The 22,623-nt window shown below is 42.2% G+C and overlaps 2 protein-coding genes and 1 long non-coding RNA gene across 7 annotated transcripts in view; 1 reads left to right on the top strand and 2 right to left on the bottom strand.

The window, feature by feature from the left end:
• LOC309542115 overlaps positions 1 to 2,145 on the bottom strand; it is a 33,881-nt gene extending 31,736 nt beyond the window's left edge. For all 5 annotated transcript variants that reach the window (XR_014224084.1, XR_014224085.1, XR_014224086.1 and 2 more), the window contains exon 1: positions 1,483 to 2,145. This is a non-coding gene — a long non-coding RNA (uncharacterized lncRNA). The remainder of the gene's footprint in view (positions 1 to 1,482) is intronic.
• CACNA2D4 (calcium voltage-gated channel auxiliary subunit alpha2delta 4) overlaps positions 1 to 22,623 on the top strand; it is a 172,063-nt gene that overhangs the window by 90,736 nt on the left and 58,704 nt on the right. The gene's annotated exons all lie outside the window — the stretch shown is intronic.
• Positions 3,855 to 20,262, bottom strand: LRTM2 (leucine rich repeats and transmembrane domains 2; the record flags this gene model as incomplete). Its single annotated transcript, XM_082240601.1, is given in 5 exon segments — positions 3,855 to 8,808; positions 11,036 to 11,626; positions 15,037 to 15,190; positions 20,196 to 20,231; positions 20,233 to 20,262. Coding segments are annotated over 5 exon segments (1,269 nt in total). The 3' UTR covers positions 3,855 to 8,350.

Here is a 22,623-nt window from a genome sequence, read left to right as displayed (position 1 = left end):
TTTCCTCTCCTTCTTTTCACTGGTATTAACTCATGCATGGCTCCAACCCTATTGAAATGTGTGTACATGTGTGTGCATAGTTCCTCTGTGAAGGGAGCCCACTTCAGTAGCATAAGTTGACACAACTATGAATTCTTGGTGGAATTGTGAACATATTGGGCTCCTGACGTGTTTGAGGGCATAGATCTGGGTAACCACCATGTATACGCCCCCCCCCCATGTTAGGCAGAATCTGGTGCAGCTATCCAGGAGAATATTGTGCTCAATAGTATCAAAAGCATCTGAGAGATCAAGAAAAAGCAACAGGATCACACTTCCCCTCTGTCCTTCTCCTGAATAAGGACCTCTATCAGGGCGACCAAGACAGATTCTGTCCCAAATTGAGCCTGAACCCAAAATAAAATGGGTCAAGATAATCAGTTTCTTCCAAGAGTGTCTGCAACTGGACTGCCATCACCCTCTCAAGCATCTTACCCCAAAAGCAATATTAGTAGTATTTCTGGTATTCAGAAATAGAGTGACCATATGTCTTGTTTACAGAGGGCAATCTTTTCCTTGAAGAGCTATCAGACAACAGTCCTCTGTTTGAAGGAGTTCTGTTTGAATGACTGTCCTGTCCTAATCTGGTTTAAAGATAAAAGTATGCCCTGTGCCAGGGCCATGTGTCTACAACTTGTAATTCCCTGCATTGAATAAAGCCCAAGAGCAATGTATGATGGCACACCAGGGACTGCGAAGACCTGTTTTTGCTGCTTGCCTGGGAGTACAAAAACAGGAGGGTTGTCAAGCACTTGGAAGACCATATCCAGAGATTACCGTAGGTGTATTCAGATTTGTATTATGTCTCTGAAACAGGTTCAAAGTAACAAATTCATGTATTCTCTCTGATTAGTGTATCTGCATGATACAGCTGTTGGTCACATTCACGCCTAATGTTTTCAAAAAGTCATGGATGTAGAGTTCTTACATAAGCACCTGGATACTAGGGGTTTTGTGCATTGCCTTGGAAATTGCATGATCTGTGGATCTAATTTGCAGTCAGTTTACAGCTTTTCCCTTTGCGCTTTTGTGATGGGCATATCTGGCTTTCTGGATTCTAATAACTGTACAAACTACTACAATAGCGGAATAATTTTGTAGTGCTTTGTATTGAAATGTGACTCATGGTTGTGCAAGTGAGCCCTGGGCATAGTTATTAGTTCTGTTCCCTCTTTGACACCCTCTCCTCATTTCCGCTCAAAAAACCAACCCATGCTATCTTACGATACCAGTGCATAATGTAAAAACTGCTGACTTCAGTGGCAGTGGGAGCTGGGAAGTGTAATCCTCACAATATGAATTTCCATCACCAGTTACCCAAGAGCCTTTTAACTAGAAATGCCAATGATTGAACATGGGACATAGCCCCTCCCCATAGAGTTATGGTCAGAAGATAGGGAAATGACAGCAGCAGCGAGTGGAAAGAGAGTGAACAGCCCTTACTTTTCTCCTTTTGGAAATTCAGCTGAATTGCTTTCTGGCTTCAATATGTCTTCATTCCTGCTGGCAAAGGCTTCAGCAGTCTGTACAGTCTGACATGCAATGAAATGGAGAGCAAAGTAGAGCTGTCCTGTGCCAAGCGCCCTCCTGGTGGGGTTTCCACAAAGTTCTGGAAATGATTCAAGTTCTTCACATTAGGGAGCGTGTGTCTGAAGGAACATATTTTCAATTCCTCATCAAATACACATAGATTTCTTCATTTACATCACACCCTTGGCTTACAATACCCTTAAAGGCTAAGTCATTTAGAGCCAAACCGGCATCTAAATTTGGATCTGGCGCAAAGGCTCCGCTGTGCCTCTCCATCTTGGATGACCTGGATTTGTGTCAAGAGAAAGAATGGCCAGAGAAAAGCCCTTGCTTGTGGAGGAGAGCTACCTTTTTAGAAGGCAGATGGAATGTGGGGGCTTGGGGTCGTCTATGACAGTTGAGAAGTGACAGTTGAGAAGATCAGAGAAAGGAATATCTGAAGAGCAGCTGCTCATGGAGAGGCAAGAGAGAGAGATTAGGATGATGAAAGAGACAAAAAAAAGTGGGGGGAAGGAGCAATATCGCATGCTGGAAGGGAGAGGTGTGAAAGCATAATTTGCACAGTGCTCCCTAGCCAGTCAGCTTGTAAGGTATTAAACGTCCAGTAGCAAGGATAGGTTTTTATGGACTAACCTGCACAGTTTCTGCTGCAGAGGCCATGTGGCACCCTGTTTTGCTACTGTATGAGCATTTCCTGATGAGTTAGGAGTGTCAATCCCTTGCCCCCCAGCACATGGTCAGTGCATAACAGGATCTTGCTTGGATGCAGCTTGAGTAGGTCTGAAGAATTCTGGAGCACAAGCCAGACAGTGCATGCCCAGTTCAACAGTTGACGGGGATGCAGATCCAAGGAGCTGTAAAAGTTGCATAGCATAAGGGCAGCGTGAACAAGCCCCTAAAAAAGAGGGTCACATGGCTGAGGATGACAGGTTTAGTGCTGGTATGATGTAGTAAGTTCAGAATGTCTAGATGTCTCTGGGCATGTAACACTGCTATGTGAAGGGCCTTGCGCTTAAATTTATTTATTTCATAAAAATTATACACCGCTTGATTGTTTGAAAAACCTCAAAGTAGTTTACAAAAAGATAAAACAAGAAAATCAAGAAAATTTACATTACTTTAAAACATACAAAAAGTTAAACTATTAAAAGAAATTAAAATTCATACCAGCACTCCTAAGCATCTGGCCTAAACAAGAATACAGTAGTACCTCAGGTAAAGAACTTAATTCATTCTGGAGGTCCGTTCTTAACCTGAAACTGTTCTTAACCTGAGGTACCACTTTAGCTAATGGGGCCTTCTGCTGCCGCCACGCTGCCGCCATGCTATTTCTGTTCTCATCCTGAAGCAAAGTTCTTAACCCAAGGTACTATTTCTGGGTTAGCGAGTCTGTAACCTGAAGTGTTTGTAACCCGAGGTACCACTGTATATTTAGCAGGCACCAAAAAGAATACAGTGAAGGAGACTGCTGAATATCAATAGGCAGGGAGTTCCAAAGTGTACATGCTACCACACTAAATAATTTAGTTCTTACAAATGCTGAATGGGTATTATGTGACACCAGTAGTAGTTCCAGTTCCACCAATCAAAGCGGTCAAGAGGGCACATGTGAGGTAAGGCTAACTCCTAGGTAAATTAAGGTAGAGATTTGTTGATGGCTAGGAAGTCTTGGAGGCAGGGTAAACAACATAATGCCCCGAAGATGTTGCTATGCTACAGTTCCTATCTACCCTTGGAATGATGGGAATTGCAGTCGAAGAACATCTGGAGCCCAATTCATTAGCTACCCCTGTTTTGAAGTATTAGATAAATAATAAATAAAGAGTTTTGTGGCACTTTAAAGACTTTTATTGTGTGAGCTTTCATGGAGTAGAGTCTGCTTCATCATAGGCATGTTTATCATTAGTTTGTGTGTGTGTGTGTGTGTGTGTGTACACACATTCATGCTTGATGAGTTTGTCTGCCAACTGAGGATAATCATATATCTCATAAAATGAACTTAGTGAAAACATATGCCACAATGCATTTGTTAGTCTTTTAAATGCCACAAGAATTTTGTTGTTGCTCCAACAAACTAAACTGGCAACCCCCCTTGGTGCAAGATTCGTAGAGGTGTGGTCCAACGCAAATTAAACAATTGCCTTAGCCTCACTTCTGGTCCCTTCTGTTTCTTTGTGTATTTGAGTATTTCCCCTTTATGTTAGAGAATCTCTTGCGCTCATTCATTCTTGCAGAAAATTTGCACAGCAGTAGGTTATTTCCACAAACCAAACGTAAAACAGGAGTTGCATAGGAAAATACATTCTTTATTATTCTTCTAAAACAACAAGCCAGAAATATAATATACCGTCAGCTGCTTTTTAAAAACTGGTTCTCCCTTAAATTCTAACAGAAAAAAGGATTGTATGTGCCATCTGTCCTCCTTTCAAGACCCCCACCCCGAGGAACTGTGCCTACCTCTTGTTTTCTTGGGTTAGTCTTGACTGTACCAGGAGCTAAACTTTCCTTGGTTGCTGTATTGACCTACCAGCACAGGAAAGCACATTCTTGTCTATATCCACCTTTACTAAAGGAATTAGGTTGTCCTTCATTATGGCTTTTTGCCAACTTTTTTTTTTAAGGGTAGTCTCTCCTTAGCTGTCAGCTGCTGGCTGCACCTAATAGTCTGGAGCATACTAAGGGAGTTTTCACAAGTGATGTAGAAATTTTTACTTAAACCTCTTGTATGCCGGATTTCTGCAGTGATGTTAACAGGTGCATGCATTATGAATGTTTGCACTGCATCCCTTTCTCATTTCTAATTATCTTCCAATCTGTTTTGATCAGCACCAGTCAAGCCCACAGGAGAGCTATGCTGCTTCATTTTCAGTGATGGCACTTTGGCATGTGTTTTCAAAACCAGGCCTACTCATACCTACAGAGAAACAAACATCAGTCTGGTTATTAAAATTAATAGCTGGATAGTTTGAAAGTTATGGAGTATTAGGGCTATTCCCTATGTTAGATCCCATAGTAAGAGAGTTTTCAAGTGGCACATTAATAGGCATTATTTGTGCCATTTGTGAAGTGCCCTGTGGTCTTGTATATACAAATTTTAACACTGATGGCATATCGCTAAACTCCCAAATAATCTCAGCATAACAGTTACACATGCATATACTTCTGATAGTATTTTGGTCTTATACATAGGTAGTTTAGTACAGGTATGCATGCTGATCTCTAACCAGTAGAAAGAGTATACTGATTCTGCTGAAGGGCCCTATTGCTAAGGTATTCATCTTCTCAGTTCACTTGAACAGCAGTTCTGAAATGTTATACAAGTGAACCTCTTTTTCAAATGGAATAAGTATTATGAAATTGGTAGATCCAAACCCTTTCTTCTTTTGATTATCTATACTGCCCACAGCCAGAGTATATACTTGTAGCAGCCATATAAGAATCAGATGGTCTAAATTCCGTGTGTTTTCAACAGGTATATATTGTGGTTTTATATGAATGGAAGATGATGGGATGCAAGACATTTTGCATATTTTCTGAGACTTCATAAAGTTTCCTCAACCCTAGTTCAAGAATGCTAAATGATGTAACAAGATCATTCCAGACCTTCTGATTAGAGCTGAAGGCACAGTTTCCCAGTAGCTTGAAAGAGGACACTTCCTATATTGGCTTATTGCATTCTTAACAGCCCATTTTACTACCCAAGTACTCCAGTGTCTTTGGGACCAACATTATCCATTCAACACCCCTACTTTTCTCAACAAACGCTTACTTTGTCCCTTCACTTACTTCCCCTTTTCAGGTGTGGATTTCGAAATGTGGAAGTATCAGGGCCAACCCTATGCCATAACAAATGATAAATTGGAATAAAGTTTAAAGTTGTAATTAAACTCACAACATGGAAAACAGAAAATGTAATTGGCAACAAAGGGAAACCTGCCAAAGGTGAGACTAGGGAATGGAAGAGGAAGGGGATTCCCCCCCCACCTAATTTTCGCTCCTCAATTCTTCTCATCTTCTAAACACACATGCACACATCATTTGTTCTGTGCAATCATGTCATAATTATTTCTTAGAAGTAAAATAGAGATCTATAAATATACAGCTCTGACAAAAATCCAATTTCAAGTATAATTGTGCTGTCCAGTATGTATGTTACAGAGGTACGTTCCTTTGGGAAGATTATAGAGACAGTAAGGTTGGAATTGTATATCCAGCAGGCAGAGTGCCAGTGCTAGTTTGTTGGGTATATATGCAGTAGGAGCAATACAGGCATACATACATACATTAGCTAGAGTCTTTAGTAGCCTAGTTTTGCCCATCAGTCTGGGATAAAGCGGAAGTGGAGTTGCACACTTTGAGGGACTACAATACATACATGGTACATAATGAGAGAAAGAGTCTATTCTCCGTTCTTGGAATTTGCCTCTTACCTTGATGCTGACCTTCTGCACAGATCTTAAAATTAGGTGCCATAGCCATATTCACCGTTTGGATACCACTTTAAATTGTGTTGTTTTACCATTTTGATGTTTGCTGCCCTGGGCTCTTTTGAGAGGAAAGGTAGGAGATACAAATTTAATAAATGAATGAATCTCATTTCCCACCGTCTCCTCTCTAATGTTCCATGAGAATTTTTTTCCTGCCACGCCTGTCTGTCTGAAGGTTATTCCCTCTTTTGGGATGTGGTAGTTCTTTGCTAATAGGATGGTAGAGGGTTGAATTACTGCTCCCAAGATGTAATCTTGAGTCCTTCACAGTGTTCTTGTTTGCTGACAGGAGATTTAGGGATGAATTAAAGGAAAGTAAGCATTGCTTCTACTCAAACCAGCAGCAACAGTTAAAGAAAGAACTTGAGCTCATTGAAAGGCATAAGGATACGACAAAAGAAGGAAGAATTCTGAAGACCTGCTCCATGCCCAACTAAGGTGATGGTTGGGCTCTGCTCCTGAGTTGCTAGAGAGATACCTTGGAATCTGGGCCAGCTGCCAATTTTTTTTTCATGACTGCAAGGATCACAGTATCCACAAAAACTGCGGCTGCACGACCTCTCGTGTCATCTTCCTATCCCAGGAATACCCGCTGTGACGGGCTAGAGCAGGTTACCATGGCAATATGTGCTCTCCCCTGGAGACAGCACTTTATCCCACTTTCAGAGATATAAAATGAGTCCTTATGTTGGTTCCCTCCTCCCTGCCATCAGGTTGAAAAGAAATGAGGCTAATGTGATATGCTTTGAGCTTGGGAAAGATACCCTGCATAAGAATTCATGTGTGTTCAGTGTGTATGTGCACATGCATGCTTGTGCTCATGTGTGCATCTGTGTGTTCCTTGAATGTATGTGTGTATTATATGCATGGATGCTGCAGAGAATATTAATGCTACTTTCCCTGTTTTTGAGTAGGACTCTTGCATGGCTGCTTACATGCACCAGTGTCATTCATACATGCCTATATCAGTAGAGTGTTTGCATGAAGAGCCGACCAACATTGACCCTGAACAGCATCTCCTCTCTCTATATTTTACACTGATACTCCTTGATGTCTTATTCATGGCTCTAAATCATTTTGTCCAATTCTCCCCATCTGACCCACACTGTGTTACATTGCATATAGCCACATTAATGATTCTGGTTATGACCTACAGTGTGTATTGTTTCCATAAAACCACTTCCATACTCCTCCCCACCACTACCCAAGTCCTCAAAATACTCTTTCTAAGGAGATCAGAAAGGCTGTTCTCCTCTTAAATCCCTTCTAGAGACCCACTTCTGCCACAAAGACTATAAGAGCCTTTCAGATTAATTCTCTAATATCCCAGAAAAAATGTTTTCCCTTTTGGAGGATACACATTAGCCTTCCCAAAGTAACTCTCCTTTTAATAGTCACGACCCATCCTTCCTTTATTTCACCTTTGCTTCTTCTTCAAATACTGTTTAATGTCCTTCATTGCAGGGATCATAAATTATCATCCATATCAGGCAGTGGCTGGCACACTTTATAGCGCTCTACAAATAGTAATCTACAGATGGTATGCAAAGGAAAGAGGTGTGTATATGAATAAGTCTGTGTATATATGTGGGTGATCAGCCTATGTTAATATTTTTATTTGTCTGCACCCTTTGTTGTGTAGACTAGACTACACAACAGAGTGAGTATACGCAATGCGTATTTTTTATGTAAAAGGATATTAATTCCTTTGTAATGTTAAAAACAGGAAAGTCAAATTCCCTGTGGATATTGTGCACTCAGTTACAGGCCTTTCATCAGTTCTGGGCTGGCTGTGAACTGGGTTTTTCTGAATATACAGCTAATGGGAAGGAGTAGATTGTCATGCAGTAATATCAGTGACCCAACCTGTGAAGTTTAGACACTTTCACAGGAGTTGGCTTAGTGCCTTTGGCTGCTTGTTTTGTTGGTAAAAGATTCTGTGGTGGTATTGGAGTTTCTGTAGGCGTCAGGAACTGAAGCAGAGGCAAGATAGTGCTGGGTTGGCTGAACTTCCCCATAAATGAGCGTCTGTGGGGAGTCTTGTGCAAAGAGGAAAAATGATAAGCACTTGAGGTCTGACTACAGTTTATTCACTTGGAAGTACATGAGGACAGAGGCAAGTGAGAGGGACTTGAACCCAGAGCCAGGTGTTCTGAACCCAGAAGCATGTTTTACTAATTGGATGAATGGAACAGCAGCACAGTCCATCTGTATGTCTTGGAAGATGTGGAAAGGCCCAAGCCATAGGCCTCTCATATCCTGTTCTCCTCTGCCACTAATTTCCAATAAGGTATTCATGCCACAGAGGAAATCTGCTTTTGTTCCTCATGTTCGCCTTCTGTGTCACCCATTAATGGCTGCCTCTTCTTCAGCTCCCGATGGTACTTAGCCATGAGAGATGCATAGATACAGCCATATGCTGCTGCCACTACCATCATAATACATACGATGCCACAAACCACCCCAGCTATGATGACTGTGCCAATGGCTCGGCGCACACTGACAGGCCGGTATCTTTGTTTCTGGGGGCAACCCACACTGGGATCCTCTTCTGCTTCAGGAGTTGTTGTTTTAGGCTTGGGAGCAGTCGGGGCTCCCTTACTGCAAGGAGGACCAATATTGTCCAGTACGGTAGAGCTGTTCTCATCCTCCAGCTGGGAACAGTAGTTAAACATTTCCATGGGCACCATGCGCATATCTTTCCCCCGTAGCTCCTTAGGCAGGGTACATGCCAGTTGGTCTATCTTTCCTCCTGTTCCATAAGAAAAAAGAAGCACATTCAGTACCTTATGTTGGTATCAGATCACATCATGCTCAGAGCAATAATTCATTTCAATGCAGCTGCTGTGGCTGAGCACTTAAATATACAGGGATAGTTCCCTCTTTCTGGGGCGTAGCTTATGTCATATGCTGAGAGTTTCTAGGAGCTGCAGGTGAGAGCTGAGTGCAGGTTGGGGACCAAAGGTGGACAAACTACCCCAGAAGGCGCATGATGGCAGTACCCCTCTCCTAACACCCCAGGTGGGGGTAGCTGATGGATTTCAAGCCCTTGGTGAGTTAGGGACTCCCCCTGTATGCAAAGACAGGCTCCGAAGCAGATGAGACCAATAGTGGAACCAATGATCAAGAAGGCAGTTTCTGTATGTGCTGTAGAGGGAAGTGAGGGGCAGATGGGACTCATCAACCTAGGAAGATAGCCCATCTAGAAGTAAAACTGTGATCCTAAGCCTCTGCTGCCTTGTAGGATATCTTCAAAAGAAGAAAAAGCTAAGTAGTAAACCCTACAAATCCAGTGTAGAATCCCTAAAATGGTTGGATGGCACCTTGTACACCTATGACATCACCTGCAGCCAAGTTGGTGCTCTGCTCTCCTTTGGACAACATCAGTGAGGCCCAGGACCTCCATACATACTGCCTAGGCTTGCACCCCAGGAAGGTCACTTAGGTGCTGCTAATGCAGCAGTTTGATTTCACCTCCCAGGGGCTCACTCCATTGTCTCTTTAGACAGATTGATGCCAACAACAAAGCCACACACCCCACCCCTTCTTTAACTAAGCATTTGGCCATTTTGAGTCAAGAAATGTGTTACACAGAGAACGTTCTGTTTGGGAACGGAAGCATTTTTCTAGGTGACAAGTGTGAGACCCAAGACAGTCTCAAGTTATGGGGATAGTTGTCTTTGTGGAATATGCTGAAAAACACCAGCTTAGCTATTCTTTTTCCACAGCCTTATAACCACCAGCAGTGTTGATAGTGCATAACTGATGTCACTGAGATTTTGTCCATGAAACTCAGAAGCCTTCATAGGCTGAAACTTCTAGTCCCCTAAATAACGTGGGGCTAAACAAGAGTCCTCTGTATCCATCAGCAAAACAGATATTGATTGCTACCCTAAGAGATCCTGCTACCTTTAGCCCTTTATTGCTTTCTGTTTCAACACAATGTAAGAAGAATGTCCTATACATTGCTGCTGCTTTTTTCCTGTCTACTAACACTTTATAACAATGTTTAACTTGCCCTTGGCCCAAAATCAGACTCACAAGGTAAATTGGAAAAAGAATTTGAACAACAATCAATGACATTACTAAGGGAGAGAGAGAAGAGAGAGAGAGAGAGAGAGGAACTTGCCTGTATCAAAAAGGGTAGCCAGCAGTTAAAGCTCTTGCTTTTAGCTCAGGTTATAGTGTTTCAGCAGTTAGAAATATTTAACATTTTCCATCAGTAATAACAACATACTACAGTTAATTGACTCAAAGGTTACTGTTAATTAACACATCATCATTGACATATATGCTGCTGAGCCATTTCCCCCCCAGATGGGAGAACTTAGATATAAAATTATGGTTGCCTGGGTACTGGCTCTATTGAAACAGTGAAATCCCCATTGAGAGAGCAGAGGTCAAAGTCCACTGTGGGAATCTTGCACACAATTGGTAGTACTAAGGTCAAAATCCAAACTGCGCAATACGACCACTGACCTTCCCTCTTCTTTGTTTGGTGTTTAGCACCAGTGAAATTGCCTGATCAAGGAAAATATCTGAATGCATTCTGTAATTCATTTTGCATTCTAGCAACTACACGTTCCCCTGATCTTTTTCCCACTGTAGCGATTTGCAGCCAGTGAATTTGGAAACTCCAAGATGATCAGATGGGCTTGACCCCTTCCTCATCTTGATCCCTTCAATTATATCCTCTTCTGAAAGTTTGGACAACTGTCAGCATTTGCAAAGAGAAATTTGGATGAGAAGATAACCTGCAACTCCAACTACAACATGCGACTTTGTAACATAATACGGCAGGATTATAATGCATAGTGACCATTCTCCATATCTGAGAATTAGAATTTAGGTCAGCCTGATCCGTCCAACTTTTCTCTCTTTTCTGTCTAGCTGCTCCTTTTCAGCCCTTTATAGCCAGGAAAGACTAGGAGTGCATAACCTTCAATATTGAGATTTGGACCTCTCTCAGTGGTACCTACCTCTGTAAGAGAACCATTCCATCCAGTATTTAAAATCTCTCAGGTTGCAGTCACATTCCCAGGGGTTGTCCCCCACTTGCAACTGTCGCAGGCTAACTAAAGGCTCAAAGGTCACCCTGTCCAAATTCTGTAGGCGATTTGACCTGAGGGAAAGCCAACGGAGAGAGGGCAGGTCATCAAAGATGCCTGATGGGATTTGAGCAAGCCCATTGATGGAGAGGTCCAGCTGACGCAGAAGAACAGTGTTCTGCAGAAGATCTTTATCCAGGCTCCTGATGCTGTTGTTCCTCAGCTGTAGTTCAGTGAGGTTTACTAGATCTCTGAAAATGTTCTCAGGAAGTTGGTCTAAGAAGTTGTTGGAAAGATCCAGTCTCTGGAGGGCAGAGAAATTGGAAAATGTTTCTTCTGGCAAAATGCTGAGTTGGTTGTTGAGGAAAAGGAAGGTCCTGGTATTTGTAGGAATGTCCAAGGGGATTGATGAAAGGCCCAAGCCACTGCAGTCCACCTCTAGAGTACCGCTGTTGCATTTGCAAAGGGAGGGGCAAGCAATGAGGGACTCTGCTGCACAGAATGAAAGCCAACAGGCAAGCACTGCAAAAGAAAAGAGGGGGAAAGAACATGTATTAAAACATCATCATTGGTAGACTGTATGCACAGTTTCACTTAAGATATTTGCCTTCCTTGGCAGCCAGATGCAGAATGTCTTCTCATGTCTAGTGAGAAGAATCTACCTTGTGGCCTGGTGCCCAGTTGGTATGACCCTATATAGGATAGCTTCTTAATAATCTCAGTTCTCTTAATAGTCTGTGATTAGAATGATAACCAAATGAGCTTCCTCATGGATGAATCCTTGTACTGCCAGATGGATTCCCACAGTGTGAACTTCCTTTTAGCCTTTTATGAGCTAGCAGGGCTAAGGAATAAACATTCTTACAGTATGGTGGGGGAGAAAGGTCAGCATATTCCCAGAGGGCTTTGCTGCCTGATTCCAGTGTGCTTCAATATAATAGATACAATAAAGCCAAGCATGATGGAAGAACAACTCAGAGCTAGAATAGAAAATTGCTAACAGAATAGTTTTGATAATATTTGATTGGACACCTTTAAGTTGTTACTTAGAAAGCAATTTATCAATTCATTGTGTTTTCTTAAGAACAGGATTTGTGGTGGACAGAGATGATTTTGACTCCAGTACAAATTTTAATGTAGTTAGCATTTTGCAGTCAGTGTCCAAAGACCCAGGTTACACATGAACTACTAAAATCCATGCTACATATCTAAGACCTAAATAGTGAAGCCTGAAAAGAGAAACCTTGCACAATTTTCTGAAGGTCAACAAATAAGCACTCAAAGGATGAAGTAAAGCAGGCAATAGGTTTGAAAGGTGTGTTCCCCCAAAGAAAATGCCCTTCCATCTGCTTCCCTCCATGGAATGAAAGAATCTTAAAACTAGATGGTTTTACCTGATTTTAATAACTTAAAGGTGAATAAATGTTCCCAAAGTCAGCAGCCCTTGATCTACAGTTGAAAAAAAGCATTTCAAACTGCTTTCATTTTCTAAGCACATCATACATTTTGGATTTGGGTTAAATCCAAAACCAATGAATATGCATATGGACCTGAATACTGATACCTAATTCAAGGGCTAAATCCAAATCTTATACCTGTTTCCCACACAGTCTTTGGTATTAAGTAATGTGGTATTTGTTGAACCATTTCAGGTTCCAAACAAAGTCTGTAATCTGAAGGATTCTTAATAAGTTTCTTCCTCTCAGTTAAGTGAATTGACATCTATACAGGTCCAGCAGATGCTGATTCAAGTTTCTACCCCAACTCTCCTAACAAAAGTTAAGCAATAGGCGGTGAGGGTGGGGGTGTTCTGTGGCCTCACAGCAGCCTTTCTACTAAGAAGAGGCCAGGGTCAATAGCATAGATGTTACAATGGATGCCATGAACCCAGAAAACAGATCCTGTTGGCACCAGAGTTGGTATTCTCTGTCTAGAGGTATTTAATTCCACTCAGAGTATCTCATTCTATGGATGTAGGATGATGCTTGAAAGAACAAGAGGGAAGGGAAAGTGACATGAATTGTGCAAGTGATCTTGCTTTTCTTGGATGCTTGACTGAAGTACCATATTAATTATACAGTGATATCTGTGATGATGAGAGCACATTTAGCTGCTTTGTGTACAGGGAAAGGTGAGAATGTATCAGGTAAGGCTATATAGGTGACACTCTTCTATGTCTGTTTTAGCAAATGCCATCCTTTCTGCTCTAACCCCTAGTTGAGCACCTCTGGGAAACCACCATTAGTACTGCTACCCCTACCAGACATCTGGGTGCATAATTTCCTGAGAATTTTAATTTACACCACAACTCTACTACTATAATGATGGCTGAGAGAGGCAGGGGGACAATGTTACATGCTTTCCTGAAGGAAACTCCAACAATATCTACTAGGCAAAAATGTAAGGTCATGGTGTGGTTAGTTAGGGATACAGGTATGGTTACTCAGGTCTCAAAAGGCAGTGTGCCTGTGAATGCTCAGCAGAGCAGGTAGGAATTTTTTGTCTCATGAAAAGTAGCATTAACTACTAAACAATAGTCTAAGTGAAATATTCAGCATACTGTATGATCTTATGTCAAGAAAAGGTAATGTTACTTTGTGAGATGTTCAGGACTGTAGTAAGATGATCCAGGAATATAAGATTAGGTCTGGGCTCAGTGGCATTTAGAGTAAATAATTTATAATGGCAATCTAGGAAGCAAGGGTGTATAACAAAGGCAAGGCTCTTAGGCAAAAGGAAATAATTTCCTCTGTAAATATCATCGGCATCTTGTGTTCTGACCCCTAGTCTTTCTTTTTGGTGTGAGTCTATACCCCCTGCCTAGCTTAGCTGCATGTATCCTCATTAACAAAAATAACTCTCTTCATAACTCACTTCAGAGATGGCTTGGTGGTTCCACTGGAGTACGCTTAGACTGAAGTCCTATACTTGCTTATCCAGGAATAGTTCCCACTGAACTCAATGGGATTTACTTCTAAGTAGGTCTGCAGAGGTTTGTGCTGTTAGCCTACCTCAAACTTCTATTGTTCCTGCTTTATCATATCCACATTTTTTTAAGCTCTGGAGCTAATGCCCCAGCAGGGATTGTTCACTAAGAAGACAAACAATGTGAGCTCTTTTGGAAACTATTAGTGGGAAAGAAATGTTGGTGTGTGCATGCAAATATTACACGAAACACATCAACATACCACTGCTTCCACTTTTGCCCCCTAGTGCATGACTTAATTCAACTTCTTGAACCTCATACTGTAAGAATCACCGCAATGAGTAGTTTAATGGAATTGGGCCAATATAGGCTGCTTCACAAATGACACCATCTGGACTTTGACATTTGTAAAGCTTGTGAATATAGTTAATGTTGTCTGTAACATAGGAAAGAGCAACTTAAAATTTAAGTATAGTCCTTTGCAATGTGACTATGACAATTGGATAGCCTGGTCAATGTATGACATGACTGTCATGAACTGAAATGGTTTTGAGATGTGCATCACAGGTCCTCACATCATTAATTTTTCCCTATGAGTGTTTGGCCTTCTCTGTACTGCAAAATAATGGGTGTTATATTTTTAAGAGGGCAAAAATATTAACTTTTGAGGGTTGTTGTGATACCAACATATACAGGACTGACTGTGGAAGGTGATAGAGGTTCCTTTGCATATTGGGCATCGTTTCAGGCATTAAGAGCAAGTTGGTACCCACTCTTTTACCACTCTCAAGCCTGTTCAAATCACAACCTGTAAACACTGATTATTATTATCTACAACATGTGAAAGCACCGTTGCTTCTTCCTTCAGCATTACACTTCTTGTCATTCATAGGGGGGGAAATCTGAGCACTACACTCACTATTGAAATAAAAACACTCGCCCTTCCCTCTCACTGGAGAAAAAGGGGACAGCCTCCTGCTTAGCAAACAACCTGGGCAGTACTTACAGCTAGTTTTTCTCCATCTCAGGGAAAGCCTGTTGCTCCACCAGTAGCCTCCACTCAGAGACAGCATGATGGTTACTGTTTTCCCCGTGGTGTCCTGTGCCTGCCAGCCAGGCTGGCACACTTTCTTGCAGGAATGAACAGCAGTCTGACGAATCTAGAAGGTAAAAGCAGAACAAAAGAGCACATGGCTATCAGGGGTCTAACAGAATCATATATAGGTCTGGAAGAAACCTCACTGAAATTAACTGGCTTTACCTATCAGGCAAGGTGAGACGTCTTTAGTAAATTTTTAAAAATAAAATAAAAATAAAATAAAATGTGCTCACTGAGGATTGGCAGAGGGGAAAGCATCTCCAAAATTCTGCTAGGTATGTGTAGGGAAGTTGGAGCAATTTTTCTGGGAAATCTGAATGCTCAGAGTAGGCATGGTGCCATCTTGGAAGTGCTTCTCAACTGCTGGTGAAGGGGAAGGCCAAAAAGATGAGATGAGGTGGCTGGCAGGGGAGTGTAGAAAAAAGGCTGAAAGAACTCTGCCAACCCATAGATATAAGAAAACCACATTTTAATAGACCTTAATCAGAAAGCAATATTAGATAATGAACAAGGATTGTTCATTGCTTTGAAATTGGCTATATCAGTGCAGGTGTACTGGAGTTTTTTAGCAGAGAAATGCATAAAGGTAGCTGGGAGGGGTTTAAATTGCATCATTAATTACTAATCACATAACAAATGATATCCAGTTTGTGTGTCCAACATTCCTTGTCGCCACACATAAAGTGCAATGAATTGCATTTACGAAATATTGCAGTTTTGATAGCAGAAAAAATGCAATGTTGCTACAACGAAAGAGTAAACTTGAGGGAAGATGTACAGATTATGTGCAACAAACAAGAAACAATTATGGAGGAACTTGCACAAAAAGGCCTGAAGTAGCCTCTTTCCATTCCATGTCTGGCAGTATTGATTCGATGCAATCCCTCTTCTGCTCTGTGGGGAAAAACATTGCTCCCTCTAGGAAACTCTTGAATCTTCCCTGTGCCTGCCTAACATGTTTCCTGTGTGTGTTAAGTTCAGAGCAGAACTAATAAATCACACATGGAACTGCTTGTTGGAAGTTCCTTGCTAGCTAGGTTGAGGACACCCTCCTAATCATCACCCCACTTTCCCCACTGCAAATGCTGTCCCATGCCCACACACCCCTAAGACATATAAACATTCCCAATTAATAAATGGTACCATCATGGTTAAATGTAGTAGAAATACATTGTATAGAGTCATGGTTGCCTCAGTTAGTTTGCAACAAGAGAAATCCCAGTGCCAGTTTTAAGCCCGTGCAGAAGCTAAATCTTCTGACCTGAACATCCCGCCTCTAATCCCAGATGTGTGTAACTTCTCACTGGCGAGAGGAAGCCATTCTTCATGTGCTTAGAGACACCCTAGAAGCTGGTTCACAGTGCAGTTCAGTGGTAGAGCATATGCTTTGCATGTAAAAGGTTCCAGGTTCAAACCCTGGCATTTCCAGGTGGGACTGTGAAAGACTCCTCTCTGGAACCTTGTGGCCAGTAAGTGTAGATGACAATGAGATAGATGGAGAGCGATCTGGTGGTATACATTTCCTGTGCTCACCATCTGATGACCACAGCATCAAGTGATGACATGCATGTGTGACTTGGGCTGTTGAAGGTTTAACATCACAGACCTTTCATGCCACTTCATATACAATGCTGTTAATTAGTTCAGATAGTCATCTGATTTTCAAGTGTATGAGCATAGCTGTCAACGTTTTTCTTTTTTTAAGGGAAATTCCCTTATTCTGAATAGGATTCCTCTCAAGAAAAGGGGAAAGTTGACAGCTATGATCAAGAGATGCACATGCACAGGCTTGGGTGAACCAGTGCTGGGATTACTATATTCAATCCAAGTCTACTTCACATGTCCCCAGCATTAGGAGGAAGTTGGAAGGCTAGACCTGGTGAACCGCAAATGTATCGCCTAGCCTACCAATTTCCGTGTAGTCAGCTGTGGTGCTGCACTGAAATCAGGGCTTCAGAACCCACTGGGAGAAAATAAGTACATAAAATGCATACAGTCATGCCCCTAGGGACATGCTTGGAGCTCTTTTGTGCTGCTAAGCTTCCCTTCCCCCTCATCCCTTCTGGGTGACAAAGCGGGGGAGATGCCTGCAACAGGAGTTCCCATCTCCCAATTTTGAGGGGAGAGTCCTGGTGGTTTATACAGATTTAATTTTGCAGCAGCTGAAGAGCAAACAAATGAAAGCAGAGGTATGGGGGGTGCAGGAATTACATTTTAATCTAAAGGAAGTGTCTGTATGTCAGAGGAGGTGAACATCCTAATTAGAAACCCCCAAGATAATCAGTTTTATCCCCTGGTGATTATAATGAGCCACCATGACAACAGGTTCTCCCCCTGCCCTTTAGCTACCAAAGGCAGGGGCAGGAGGGGTCACTGTTTCTGGGAAGCGTCATTTACCGCTCCTCCTGCTGCTTTTTCAGATTTATTCAGGGGGAAGCTTTGCAGCCCACCCACTATTGGCTCAGAAAGGGCAAGAATGCCCACTAAAATCCGGCTTCTCCTCCCTCCTCCCTCTTTTCCCAGTTCCTCCCCGCCTGCTCTTGGAAAATGTTATGTCTCCCTTTTGGCTTTATTTTTAGATTTGTATAATATGCCCGAAGCTCAGTCCGTGTCCATCATTTTCCTTTCCTCCTCCCTCCCCTCATTCATTTATTTTGATGGGCAATCAAATCCTCCCAAAGGCTCTTAAAATCACACAGCACAGAGGGCGAGAGGATTTGGTGTGATTCGTGAAAGCTGTTGAGAGAGATAATCTGACACGAGGATGCCGAGGTGAAAGATATTAAGAGCGTTTACAAAATATCTGCCTGCCCCCACCGCCACCCCACAAAACACACACACAAACCACATTCCAAAAAAGAGAGAGAGAGTTCGAATCTCTCCTTGCACTTCCTTGCAAAAGGGAAAGCCTCAAACCCCTTTGCGCCTGCTAGAGCTCAGGGCTCCCACCCCAGTGCTCTTAACCAGCCGCTGGAGCATCCTCTGGACATATTCCTTCCCTCTCCCCCTTTTTGCCAAGACACAGCAGGAGCACTTACCTGGAGATGCTCTGCTTATCAGCCTGGGCTCTGGCCAAATTCCACCTTCTTTCCTCTCTTTCTCTGCCTCCTTGACTCCCAGCAAAGAGGTTTGCTCCTCTCAGAGTCTGTGTCCTATTTAACTCCCCTACCCCACAGGAACCAGCAGCAGAGTTAAGCTGACAGCCACAGAGACTTAGCAGGCTGCGCTGGATGGCTGGGCTGGAGAGTTGATCAGTTTCAAATCCTGTTGTGGAATGATCCTGTCCTTCCCTCCCTGAGGTATTAGGAACTGCCTGCCACTCTCTTTGCCTCTCTCATTCCCACCCCCATCGCTCAGCCTGGTTTTGCTCTACAGCTGCTGCTCTGATGTTATCAACAATCCACCTGTACGGCTGGGCTCAAGTACAACCAAAGAGACGTACACCTTTCAAAAGGACAACTTAACAATGCTGCTACCTGATTGTGCTGAGGATGTGAAGGCAGAAAACATATTTCTTTTAAAAAGGGGGGGGGGAGCACTTGAGCTTGACTGGGAGCCATGCCAGTCTTTAACCTCAAAACTCTTTCCCTGATTCCTATGTAAATTGCCTGTTGTTCTTACTTAGGGTTGGTTTGCACATATCCACATTTCTCGTGGCATCGTGATGGCTTGTCTGTGTGAATGGGCTGTCACAGATCACACATCTCGGTTGCATCCTTCCTATTACCCACACAACACCCTGAACACAATGTTTTTCTTTGGAATGTCAGTTCACACAGCTAATATTTATCAGTCAAGTGCAAAAACAAAAAAACAGGTGATGTGCAGGAATTGAAGAAAAGGCATTTTGCATGTTTACTGAGGCACTGTTCTTACTTCATATGCCCCAAGGCTGTGTACTAGCATTAAATACGGGTTCCAGAGCTAAGGTCTGATGAATCTTAGCTCAAATTAAGCCACGTGGAGAGCTTTAGCTGCCCCCCCCCAGCCGCTGAACCCTAAAATCTGTGTTCAATACCATGACCTAGATGGAAATCTATGAAGAAATAACAGCAAAGAAGTTGCTTCTGAGCATGTGCAAAGTGCATTTCCTATACCTTTGAATCATCACAAAAGTCATCACATTCTTTCTCTTTCCCTCTCCCTCTCTCCCTCCCTCCCTCTTTCCATATGTGTGGGCATCTAGATTAGAGGATTTGACCAATTTGAGTACAATCCCCTTTTAAGAAACTTTTTCCTGAAAGAGGCTACCTTTTTAAAAAAATAAAATGTTAAGATCTATTTCAACATCAAGATTAACTACAACAGAAACATTTTCTGGAACGCATTATACATAATTAGCAGTCATTTGGGAATGATAATATTCCCTTATTTTAATTAATAGACTCTTACATCCATCATCAATTTCATCTATCACTCATGATTACTATTATTATACTACTTTGAAAAAGTCTGCATGTAGAGTTAATAGATCACATCCTCACCATATATTTAAAGTACTTTTAAAGTACATGATTTTCACCAAAGAATCCTGGGAACTGTAGTTGCTAAGGTGCTTGGAATTGTAGCTCTCAGAAGGGTAAAATCAGGCAAAATATAACCAATATTATTATTTTTTATTAGTTTGAGAAGTAATTGTGCTGTGGTTTGGGAGTTAAATATCTATTTAATATTCTTGTTTTACCAACATCATTCAGATGCCTCATCAAAATGTATCTATTGGAAGAAAAATACCTTTAATTATTTTAGTTGTTTCTTTCCAGAAACCTAGAGTCTTTGTGCTCTTAACAATAGCATGAGAGAGAGAAATTCAACAAGCACACCCTTTTTCTAGATCAGTGAGGGAAACTGTGTCTGTTGAATTCTTGCTCATCTCACAAACTGAAGGCAAGTTGGAGTAGCTGACATGATACCCTCCAGATGATGTTGCATTTAAAGTCTCATTAGCTCCAGCCAGCATGGCCAATGGTCAGGGCTAATGGGAGGGCACCATGTTCACTCCCCGTGAGTTAAAAGAAACAGATCCATTGTCAGAAAAAATGAGAGGTAGCAATTCTAGTCCTCACCCTAAAGCATCCTCTGTACCACTTCTCTTCAGTTTGTTGGGTCAGGAGGGACCCACAAGTGTGTCATGAGCAACTTGATCTCGGGTGGGTCACAGCAGAATCATAACCACCATTTTCTTTTTTCTGTATGGGATTTTTGTAAGGAAAAGCGGGGGACAATGCATAAAAGAGGATTGTAGCAGGTACACCTTGGTCGCATTTACAATGCATATTGCATTTACCAAGGTTTCCTTTTCTATACTTTCCTGATACCTGGCAAATGAGAAGCAAGCACAGGAAGATGAATATGTATGATTAGAGAACTGGGTCCCATGTTGTAAGTTTCAGTTAAAAGGGGGTCTTGGGTTTGAAAAGGACTGCTACTCTTCATAATTCTCCTCTCCCTTTGGGGAAGGACTGTGGTTCAGTGGTAGAGCATCTCCTTTGCAAGCAGAAGGTCCCATGTTCAATCCTTGGTGTTTCCAAGTCTTAGTGTATATAGCAGGGGTGGCCAACTCCCAAGAGATTGCGATCTAGTCACCGAGTTAAAAACTGACAGTGATCAACCCCATTTTGGGAGGTTCAGGTCAAAGTGGTTGAGCTGCTTTTTTTAGGAAGGAAAGCCCTGTTTTTTAGGGGAGCCAAGGTTGTTGAGCTTCTTTAGGGGGAGCCAGTGATCTACCACAGACGTCCAATGATCTACCGGTAGATCACGATCTACCTGTTGGACGTGCCTGGTATATAGTGTTGAGTTAGATGGACCAATGGTCTGAATCACTATAAGGCAGCTTCCCATGTTCCTGTGTTCGCTGGTGTGGGTTTTCAGATTAAACCACGCAGAGCATGTGGTAAAGTACATCTGACCCTCATTGGGATTTGAATGTCTGGATTAGATATTAGGTAAAGGTAAAGGTACCCCTGCCCGTACGGGCCAGTCGTGTCCAACTCTAGGGTTGTGTGCTCATCTCGCTCTAGAGGCCGTGAGCCGGCGCCGTCCGAAGACACTTCCGGGTCACATGGCCAGCGTGACGAAGCTGCAGCTGGCGAGCCAGCACCAGCGCAGCACACGGAAACGCCGTTTACCTTCCCGCTATAAAGCGGTCCCTATTTATCTACTTGCACTTGAGAGTGCTTTCGAACTGCTAGGTGGGCAGGAGCTGGGACCGAACAACGGGAGCTCACCCCGCCGCGGGGATTCAAACCGCCGACCATACGATCGGCAAGTCCTAGGCACTGAGGTTTTACCCACAGCGCCACCTGCGTCCCAGATTAGATATTAGGTTCTGATAAATCAAGACTAACGCTGCTGCTGCTGCTGCTGCTGCTGCTGCTGCTGTTGCTGTTATTTAGTAATCACCTTCCACATATATGTCTCAAGGTGATGTATAAAATATAAGCAAAAAGGAAGAGCAAAATAATTATAAACATCACAGAAAATAACAGCAGTCTTTTTTAAAAAATAAAAACAACAACCACCCACAAATAAACATACAAATAGACGCCCCTGGCAGCATGAACTACACACTCCAAAACATGGGATTGTGGCTTTAAAGCCCTAACCTGTTTTGCTATCTCAAATGGTTGGGCATGTAGTTAAGTATTACTGTGCAGTGACATTTAAGTGTGTAGTCACATGTCCCTGAACAGACACAGGGTATCAATCTGGAAAAAGTTAGGTACAGCGTAAGACTGGAATCATAAACATCTTATGTAGAAGTACCCTCCCTTAAAAGAAATGGGATTTATTTCTGAGTAAATGAACCAGGCAACTCTGCTTAGATTTATCTGTGTGGGCATAGGTATGTGTGGAGCCCAGTAGTAGAGTGGGGCAGAGCCCTGGGTTTAAACGAATAGATTGCTGTCATAATATGTATTTTAAACCCTCATGAAGATTCATGATAGCAACTGAGATAGGTTTTTCATTATCTTAATTGTATTATCCTTTACAAAATGTGCTTTCAATGTGTACATGTCAGCAGGCTCTCTATATAATCCATGCATGTTTGCAAACATATGCGTTTATAACACATGCACAAACTTTCCTCCACATATTTCTATCAGTATAATGTAATGTCTATATTTGTCAACATTGATATCATAATCTTCACTTATTCTAGTTTCTGTGCTTCATCATATCTAGTCTCTGGACTCTCTCTAGATTCCTCTTTCCTGAATATAAAAATGGTCAGATCACTTTGACCTGTGGTTTGTCTTAGCACAGCATATTTGAATTTTGGCTGCCAAGTGTATTAAAAAGTCAACTCCACTCCCTTCCACTCAGTCTCAACAATTTTAGATATTAGAGATATTCAAAATGTTAGGTTGGCTGCTGTGGGCACCCTAGCTAATAACTTCACATTTGTGTCCTTCATGAATTCCTAGAGTCATCAATCATTCTCAGTTACATTATTGACCTCTACTGCCTCTGGTTTTGCAAGTAAACTTTGTT

Source organism: Podarcis vaucheri (genome assembly GCF_965113315.1).
Source record: "Podarcis vaucheri genome assembly, chromosome: 10".
Lineage (NCBI taxonomy): Eukaryota > Metazoa > Chordata > Lepidosauria > Squamata > Lacertidae > Podarcis > Podarcis vaucheri.
The sequence above is the reverse complement of the archived record's forward strand: the minus strand, read 5'-3'. Positions and strand labels throughout refer to the sequence as shown.